Source organism: Alligator sinensis, unplaced genomic scaffold (assembly GCF_000455745.1).
Source record: "Alligator sinensis unplaced genomic scaffold, ASM45574v1 scaffold389_1, whole genome shotgun sequence".
In the NCBI taxonomy this organism is placed as follows: domain Eukaryota; kingdom Metazoa; phylum Chordata; order Crocodylia; family Alligatoridae; genus Alligator; species Alligator sinensis.
In genome coordinates this window covers 1,681,878-1,692,086 of record NW_005841951.1, presented here as the reverse complement: position 1 = coordinate 1,692,086, position 10,209 = coordinate 1,681,878, and the positions used below count along the sequence as shown (strand labels likewise).

General features: G+C 43.4%; 1 protein-coding gene across 14 annotated transcripts in view; it reads left to right on the top strand.

Moving 5' to 3' along the window:
- TANC1 (tetratricopeptide repeat, ankyrin repeat and coiled-coil containing 1) overlaps positions 1-10,209 on the top strand; it is a 217,588-nt gene that overhangs the window by 178,747 nt on the left and 28,632 nt on the right. For all 14 annotated transcript variants that reach the window (XM_025199957.1, XM_025199959.1, XM_025199954.1 and 11 more), the window contains 2 exons: positions 3,783-4,019; positions 7,345-7,530. In XM_025199957.1, the coding sequence (XP_025055742.1) occupies positions 3,783-4,019; positions 7,345-7,530 (423 nt within the window). The remainder of the gene's footprint in view (positions 1-3,782; positions 4,020-7,344; positions 7,531-10,209) is intronic.

Genomic DNA, 10,209 nt, shown 5'->3' with positions numbered 1-10,209 from the left:
CCTTCTAGTGCATATTCTGCAGCCTTTTCCTACCTGTACTTTGTCATTGCTCGTTGTGCCTCAAGGAAGGATGTAAAAATCATTTTTAAATTATTCATTTAACCTTCTCTAATTATATTGGTTGAATGATAAGTGATGGTAAATAATGCAGCAGCTGGGAGCCACTCCAATGGCCCCTTTTAGCGGGGGAGGTGGTGGCAAACTCCATCAGACAACACAGCCCACGTGAAGTCAGCAGGACTGGATGGACTCCATCTGAGAGTGCTGATGGAGCTGGCAGAGGTCATCATGGAACCCCTGGCAAAGCTCTTTCAGAATTCATGGTGCACCGGGGAAGTCCCTGAGGATTGGAAGAGGGCCAACATTGTGCCCATCTTCAAGAAGGGGGAGAGGGAGGCCAATCAGCCTAACATCCATCCCAGGGAAAATCCTGAAAAAGCTCATTAAAGAATCTATGTGCGATACGCTCGTGGAAGGTAAGATCCTGAAAGAAAGCCAGCATGGCTTTGTTGCGGGTAGGTCTTGTCTTACCAATGTCATCTCCTTCTACGACCAGGTCTCTCACCACTTGGACACTTCCAAAAGGCTTTTAATCTAGTATCCCATGATACCTTGTGGGAAAACTGGAAGATTGTGAGCTCAGCTGCTCAACAGTTCAGTGGGTGGGAAACTGACTACAGAGTAGGACCCAGAGAGTTCTCATGAATAGATCTGTGTTGTCCTGGTGCGAAGTGGCCAGTGGTGTCCCTCAGGGGTCTGTGCTTGGACTGGTGCTTTTCAACATATTTATCAGTGATTTGGATGGAGGAGTGAAAAGCTCGTTTGCCAAGTTTGCGGACGACACCAAGTTATGGGGCAGTGTGGTCACGCCAAAAGATAGGTTGCAGGTACAGGCAGACCTGGATAGGCTGGAGAGTTGGGAAGACCGGAACCAGATGAAGTTCAACACTTCCAAGTGTAAGGTGCTTCATCTGGGGGCAAACAACCCTCAACATACATACATGCTCGATGGTGACAACTTGACTTGCACTACAGCCGAAAGGGACCCTGGGGGTAATGTTGGCCATCGCATGAATATGAGCCATCAGTGCGAGGCAGTGGTCAGCAGGGTAAACAACACGCTGGCACGCATCAAACGATGCATTTCATGTAAAACTGCATGATACTCCCTCTGTACTCAGCGCTGGTGAGACTGCAGTTGGAGTACTACATCCCGTTCTGGGCACCGCACTTCAATAAGGATGTAGAAAACTTGAGAGGGTGCAGAAAAGAGCCTCCCGTATGATCAGGGACTTGCAAAGCAAGCCATATGAGGAAAGGCTGAGGGACCTGGGCCTCTCTAGCCTAAAGGAGAGAAGGTTGAGAGGGGACTTGATAACGGCTTACCACTATATCAGAAGAGTGCATCAGGAGCTCAGTGAACAACTGTTCACTAGGGCACCCCCAGGGAAAACCAGGACCAATGGATATCCTTCAGGCTTAGTACCAGGAAAAACTCCTTCACAGTCAGGGTGACCGGACTGTGGAATAAACTCCCTCCAGAGGTGGTGGTCCCCTACCCCGGAGGTTTTTAAGAGGAGACTGGACAGTCACCTTGCTGGGGTCACTTGACCCCAGTTGTCTTCCTGCCTAGAGCAGGGGAGGCTGGTCCTGATGTTCTGCAAGGTCCCTTCCAGCCCCTTACAATCTATGAAGCCCCACACTGAGAGGGAGGGTGCACCTGTATGAGTGCTAATGAGTGTATGAGTAGCTAATTGCTTAATCAATGAGTCATTAGGCTACCTACTGTTTTCCTCTAACCTCATGCTAAGGGTACTGGTCCTCTTCCCCCTCTTCCCTCCACCTACCCTGCCATCTTCCAGTTCATGCTGAGGCACTGTGTGGCTTTCCGTCCCCGCTTCCCTGCCAGACTGTGCCCTGCCCCATGCTAAACAGTAACCAGTAAGCTAACCAGTTATTATTGGGCTTATCCATTAAATGATTAATCATTTATCCTTTCACTTCCCTAGCCTTACGGGGAGCAAAGAGACCAGGCCTTCATCAGAGAAAAAGATGCATCTTATACTTAATATCTTATACTTATCCTCTGTTATGTAACTATTGAAAGATAAACAGGAGGCAGGTTACAGATGAAAAAGAAATTATGGTAGTCATTAATACATTACTCACAGCCAAACCATATCAGTGGTTTAAAAGTAGAATGAAAAAGAAGCAACCAGTGTCCTGAGCCACCATTGTTATATGTTGTTTCCAGTATATGTTGGCATTTGTGTAAACCCCTAAAATCAGACAAGTAGTAGGAACAGTGATCCATGAGGACAATTGTTGGCTGTGGCTAATACCATTATATTAAATCATTTGAGCACCCTACAGTACAGATACAATTACATGCAAGTCACTGCTGGCATGATTAAAGTCACTTGTGTACATATGCAGGACTGGTCTTGACAATTGATAGTCTTTGTTCGTTATGTGGATTTTCAAAGTTGTAGTGCATTTCTTCAATGTGTATCTGTTCCAGAGACATTGAACAGTAATTTTAAATGCAGCATATTTGCATTTAATATGTATCTTATAATGACTGTAATAGGCTAAAAAAATCTTCCAGAAATTAATAGCAATTTGAAGTCAGAGAGCCAAAAACTTAAATACTTGGTATTTTTGTGACTTGACAATATCTGTTTAATGTTCTTGTACCTTTATGATTGTTCTCCAGCAACAAAGTAGTATCATGCCCAGTCCCTTGCTCATATCAGTGATATGGTAAGGAGAGTAGGGAACAATGCTATGAACCCAACAAACATGATAATTTCAAGCACCATTAGAGATCAGGAAGCATGATCACTGCTTGGTAAATTGGAAATGGCAAGTTCTTCAGGGAAATAATTGTTGTTTCAAGGTTCTCAGAAAGCACAGAGACGCTGATAGGTTTTAAAACCCAAAAGGAGCAGAACTAGAAGAGTTCTGTTTTCTGACTCTTCAGAATTTAGCATGGGATGTTGGGACTTGTATAGTTGTAATTTAAAAAACAGTCAATCCCTGTCTTTAAGATTAAAGGCAGCAATTGGGCTCAGATACACTTATAATTATTTTTATGGTTGCTTAGGTTCTGGCATACATTCATGTGATACACTGTCTTGCTGTAGCAATTGAAATCTTGTCATGGTGAGAGAGCATAAAGGGCACTTTTATATGTGCTCCGAGGTGGGGGAAAGGGGTGGAGCTTTACTTAGTGGCTCTGAGTGCCGCTCTAATTAAATCGCGGCCACGTCTCATGTATCAGTGTCCTCACACTTAATGGCAGTGGGAATGCTTGAGCTAAAGCTTGTTCGACAAGCTTTTATTCAAGCACCCCTGCGACCATTTTTAAGCAGGGCGTGCTGATACACGAGATACAGAAGGCTGCTGGAGCGCAGCAGTTGCCACGCTCCAGCAGACTTGTGCTCTGACGCTGGAATTCCAGCTTGTTGGAGTGGCCTCCGTGCTCATGTATAGGCACCCATAATGGCTTAAAAGTTCATTGTATTTTGGATGAATATTATGCTTTTCTTTACATTCAGGGTTTGTTGTTGGTAGCCCAACAGTAATCATTGGTAGCCAATAACTTTTAAACTTTCATATAAATATTTATTTAAATATGTGATTTAAGTCAGTTTTCTCTTCCTGTTTCAAAACTAAAATCAGTAAGAAATGAAATCCTGCTTCCAACTTCCTAAAATAATATGCTTAAAGAAATTATTTTATGAAAAGTGAAAAAATAGTTTGTTTAAATTCTCCTTTAGGTGAGTCGCTTGCTGATCTTGGCAGGAGCAAATGTGAATTACAGGACTGAAGTTCTGAACAATGCTCCAATATTGTGCGTTCAGTCTCATCTTGGTCATGAAGAAGTGGTCGCTCTCCTGCTGGAATTTGGAGCTGCTGTTGATGGTACATCTGAAAACGGGATGACTGCACTTAGCTATGCAGCTGCTGCAGGTCACATGAACATAGTTTCACTGCTTTGCAAAAGAAGTGAAAGGGTAAGCCATGTCATACAAGAGTGGTTTTAACTCCAGCACTTGTTGATATGAAATTACTGGGTCGAGATGTTTTAGAGAAATAACATTCATTATCATTAGATACAATGCAGTGTGCGTGAATATAACATTTTACAGATGTAAATAATAGGAGATATGAAAGACCTGAGTACAGTGTATACTCTTATCTAGATCCTGGCCATGAAGCCGTTAAAATCAAGGCTCTGATTCTGTATAGCCTTGTGCGTGTGCTTAACTTACACAAATGGATAGTTCTACTGAACTGAGTGGGACTATTCACTTACAATGTATGTAACTTCATCATGATTAGGACATAAAGCTGAGGTGCTGAATATTCACATCTCCCTTGGATTTACCGGGAGTGACAGGTGCTAAAGAGCTGTCTTGGCAGTAGAGGAGAGACTCAGATTGAAATTGCATTCAAAGGAAGGGAGAACATTTTCATTAGGGAGCTTGTGTGTTTTTCCTCCATCGGAGTAATTTGAATGGTCTCAGGTGTGATGATGATTTAACTCTGCTTGTCTTTTTGGTTTCCTTATCTTTCTCATCATGGGATAGAATTGTGTGCACAAATAATGAGCACATTGCTGGAAACTAAATGAAGAGAGGAAGAAGGGTTTGAAGGTAGGCAGTTCCAATTATGTGGGGCAGTGGAGGAGAGAGGGGTTGTTTCATGTGTAGGTAGGAACATGTCTGTGGGAAAGAGAAGGAATGGAGCAAAAAAGGGAAATTGAGACTGTTGAGGCAGGCAGGGCTGACTGAGCATGGGGTAGGAGGTGTGTAGAGTATAAGAAAATAAAGTCTGAAATGTAGAAATGAGCTCTGTAGCTGAGGAAAGAGGAATGTTACAAATATATGAAACCCTGAAACATGATATGGTGATTTATCAGTGTTCCTCCCATGCCAAACTGTGACAGTGATAAAGTGTGAGAGAAGTCAAAATGTCTGATTCTGCAAAATGTGTTGGAATATTATTTTTGCTTTTACTGCTCCTTTCATTATTAAGGTGAGTTAACAGGCTTGGTTGCCTTGGTTGTTTGGACCTTTTTTAGTTTAGTAGCCCTAGAATAATGCTTTCCTTTATTACTTTTGCAAATTATTACCTGACCTCTCTGCCTTGTTCATCTGTGTCCTTGGCCAAGGACGGGCAAGCTGGAGCATCAATAGCTGCTTGGAGTCAAGGTGTGGCACAAACACTCCTTTGAAGTCCTTTGTTTTCTCCCTTCTTGTGGGGCCCCACAAGTAATATTTCTCCTTTGAACTACATCATATCCTTTACAGAAGAAGATTGCTCTGCTGTTCTCTGTTAGGCAGTCACCGCTGCTCCAGTTGGCACCCCAGCCAGCTGTTCATGTAAGACCAAATAAGCAGGAAAAAGGAAACAGTCTAAATGTGAAAGAGTCTATTGTGACACCTGGTCCCAAACATAATCGGATGCACTTTTGAGGGACACTCCCATGGTTTTCTCTCACCTTCAAGTGTGTCTGTCTGCCCCCAAGCCCTCTCTGCCACCTGCTGCTTGACCACTGAGAACAAGCTGATATATGCCAAGAGGCCAACTTCTTCATCCAGGGTACATCAGTTTTACCTATCTCACTCTGGCCTTGCCAGCCTTTGCAGAGATTTTGTCAGCTACAAGAATCACAACCTTGGCTGGTTATATGCCCAGGAATGATAGACTTCCCCACTTCTGGAGAAGAGGCCTGCCTGTTTGGTCAAAGGCTCTGAAATCATACCTGCCATTGAAAAAAACAAGCAAGTTATAAAGGATAACAAAAAGACTTTTTGAAAAAACAAGCAAGCATAAGAAATTAGTAACCATGTGTTGAGATACAGACAGAAACATAAGAATATATTCACAACAGATAATATCAGAACAATGTTTTTACCTTATCTCTGCATCTTAGTGTAAGTTCCAAGAATGCAGATTCTACTTTTGTCCAAGCCAAAGTTTTTTCCCAGGCTCTTAGTTTGCATTGCCCACTCAAGCCACTGGGGACCTAAAGCACTTTATGCTCAGGAAATCTGAGACAAAGACTTGCTTTCATGGCAAGGCTTAAGTATGTTTTCTTATCTGGCTGTTTAAATACATCTACAGAATTCTCAGGAAGCATATACTATTCATATAACTTCCTGCCCCAGGTGCATATTTGTTTAACAGACCAGAAATCTTTCCCAGAGAATGTTTGTATTTCTTTCAGATGTAAAGAGTACTAGTCCAGTATCCTAAAGATACTCTCTCTCACTTATTCTGTGAGAAATACCCTCTCTTACCAACTGTGAGAAATGCCCTTCTTTCTATAGCCTGCTTACATGTGTCATTCTTGCTAAAGGACTCTCCTTATAAAATGTAAATTCATCATTGTCTGAAAGCGCCTGGCTTGTGTGCCTGGACCACATCTGAAAGGGTCCCTTTGACTGGTCATTAAACACGTTGGATGCTAAATCTCAGTGATTACTTCTCTCAGGTGTGAAGGAGAGAAACGCTTAAGTTGATCATTGCCTTGTTAACCAATTAACTGACCTGTTTACCACTCCTGGCCAAAATATGAAACATAAAAATACATTCATATCAAATATCACAATTCATACAAACCTAAGATGGATGAGGCTAAGCATAGCTTAATACTGTCTACCGTAGAGACCACATATGACATATAAGTAAAATAAGTTCAAGAGAACATGCATGACATTCCATTATGGTATTATGGGTTTGTGACTTCTCGAGTTGACTGTTCACTCTGATCCTCACTTTCATGAAAAGTGACACCAGGTTGGATTCTGTGGAATGCCAGTATGGTGCACCAGCCACAATAAAGGGTAGAGCTGGAACTGTGATGGAACTAACCTTATGTACTCCTTGTGGTCTTGGCAGAGTCAATGAATTCAATAACAACCCCCAACAAACCCACATTAGGGACAAACCTGTGTGTATGTGTACACATGAGCACATGCATACTATAGCAGGAGCTGGAGGGAACCTAAAACACATGTAAAGGAGCTATCTTATGCATTAGGCTCTCCTTTAGGGTTTTTAATTTTATCTCCATGGTTATCAAAATTCCAGCTGTTCTTTAAACTGGAACAAAAATATTGCCTGTAAATTAAATGGAAAATTATTTCCACAAAACTGTGATTTATTTGTGTAACAAAGTGCACTAGAATTATACGGCGAGTCACCAAACTTCCCACAAGATCATTATCTCTTGTGTGACTGGGAGGGTTGCAGGGACTGACCTTTTGTTTTGATTAGATATTATGGAATTTCTGAGATTCTTTACTAATAACTGTGTGTTCTACAATACAGGCCGACTACCTGGACAAGAAAGGCCAATGTGCTTTGGTTCATAGTGCATTGAGAGGACATTGTGATATCCTTCAGTACTTGCTCAATATTGATTGGCCAGTTTCTTCCCATGAACAAAATTCATTGAGGAAATGTCAGGCACTTCAGCAAGCATTGACAGCAGCTTCCAGTATGGGCCACTGTCAGGTAGGCTGGGAGTTGGAGTGTTTTAATAACTACTTGAATCATCAGAATAACCAAAACCAGGGTATAAAAGGGGAAAAAAATCTCCAGAGAAAGCCCTTTGGCCAACAAGATACTAATTTAGCTCTCTGTGACTTGTAGATGTTGCAAGACTGCTTGATGAGTGTGTGTGTTGCATTTGACTGGTGTAATTTCTGGTCATGTAGACATACCTGACCCAGCATTATTCTGGCTAATGCAAGTATTTATATCTGTGAAGCTGCAGCAACATGGGCTTCAGTGTGGACTACACAAGCCCATCTGGGACCCTGGGTACCTACTTGACAGCTGAAGCCTGTGGTGTCATGGCTTCACTGTTGGCAAATTGCATGCATTTATGTACATACACTACATCACTCTTCATTGCACAACCTAGTTTGCCTCAAAGGGACTAAGAAGAATCAGAATTCATCAAATCGTTTTTGTACTCTGCTGGCATGCCTCTCACTGCTTGTTGTATAATACTATTCAAAACCTTAAATGAGGCAGTACTTTCTTTCCCTGTAGGCTTTTCTTAGGGGGTGGGTACCATAGAATCTACGTGCCTCAGAAGTGTTAATTTATTCTTTCAGTATCCTTGCAAAGTAGGTAGGTAGCTGTTATCCTCATTTTGCTGGTAGAAACATAAGGAAAGAAATAATTAATGGAGGTTATACTGCTGGTCACTAGAGAAACCAGGAGTAACCCCCAAATGTTTGCTCTGTTTTCTGACCTTGTGTTCTGATTGCTGCAGACTGCTTGGAATAGTTATGGATCCGGGCTAGGGACAGACATTCAGAAAGCCTAAACCTGAATTGATTCAATCTTTGCAGGTTAGTCTAACCTGGCTGGGCTAACTGGTTTGTAATCAGACAGACATTCTCTCTGGACTGAGGAAATTCAGGCACATGCCTGCAGTGGCTCAGGCTAGAAGGTGGGGGATGTTAAAGCAGCCCTCCCTTCCTTTGCACAATACTGAGCTGAGGGGGGTTGTGGCCAGGCCCCAGCAGGACCTCTGATTAGGGAGGTCTGCCTGCACCATCCCAGGTTTTTCCCTGCTGGCTGCTCAAAGGGCAGGAGTGTTGCCAGCCCCTATCCCCCTACTAGCACTCTGAAGCAAAGAGGGGTGTGCAGCGCATGCATCTGTTGATGATACAGAGCTTTTCAATCTCCCTCCCTGCTTTTTTATACTGTCTGCAGCAAACTGACAGGCAAGCAAGCAAGCAAGCAAGGAGCTGATAACAGTGTTTATCACATATCTGCAAAACAATAGCCTCTCTCCGTTAGTTCAAACTCTTCTTAAACAACTTATCTGCTGACCTGTTGATTAGCTCCCAAAAGCCCTAAGCAGTCACTGTTCTGGCTGCCTGTCCTAGTGCAATTGGACACACCCAGCCACCCCTCTCTTGGCATTTGCTAGCATACCACGTGCCTAGGGTCCGTGGCGCTGGGGTCCCTGCTGTGGGAGATTTCATAGATTTAATAGATTTCTAGGGTTGGAAGGGACCTATTAAATCATCAAGTCTGACCCCCTGCTCTAGGCAGGAAAAAGTGTTGGGGTTAAGTAACCCCAGGGAGGTGCTTGTCTAATCTCGTTTTAAATGCCTCCAAGGTAGGGGAAAGCACCACCTCCCTTGGAAGCCCATTGTATATTTTGGCAACCCTCACCATAAAGAATTTTTTCCTAATGTCCAATCTAAATCTGCTCTCCTTCAGTTTATGGCCATTGTTTTTCTAGTAACCCCAAGGGGCGCCCTGGTAAACAGAGTGTCCCCTATTCCCTACTGCCCCCCTTCCCCCCCCCCGATAAGCTTGTAGACAGCTACAAGATCACCTCTCAGCCTTCTTCTGCAGAGGCTGAACAGATTCAGGTCCCTCAATCTGTATTCATAGGATCTTACCTGCAGGCCCTCCAACCGTATGAGTAGCCTTCCTCTGAACCCTTTCCAGGTTATCCACATCCCTCTTGAAGTGTGGTGCCTAAAACTGGACACAGTACTCCAGCTGTGGCCTCACCAGTGCTGCATAGAGGGAAAGTATCACCTTCCTAGACCTGCTCATGATGCATCTACTAATGGAAGAAAGGGTGCAGTTAGCCTTACTTATTACCTCATCACATTGACAACTCCTGTTTATTTTGCATCAACTATGACTCCGAGATCCCTTTCCACTACTGTGCTGCTTAGAATGGTACTTCCCAGTCTATAGGTGTATTGGTGATTCTTTCTCCCCAGGTGCAGCACTTTGCACTTACCTTTGTTAAATTGCATCCTATTCTGATCCGCCCACTTCCCTAGTCTGTTCAAATCCACCAGAATTCACTCCTTTCCCTCTTGTGTGTTTACTATACCCTATGGAAGCAGGGAGCAGCCACCAAGGAGGAATATATCTCCCTGGCGCGCTATTGCAGGGAATCAGTTAGACAGGCCAAGGTGGGGCTTGAGCTCAGGCTGGCTTCAACAATCAAGGACAATAAAAAGTCCTTCTTCAGGTATATAGCAGGCAAAAGGAAAGCTCAGAGCAACATAGGGCCCCTGCAGGACAAATCAGGACAATTGGTGGTTGACGCGGGGAAAAAAGCAGAGCTCTTCAATGAGTTCTTTGCTTCAGTATTTCTATGTACCGACCAAGCCAATTCCCCCACCTCGATCATTGATGGATGTC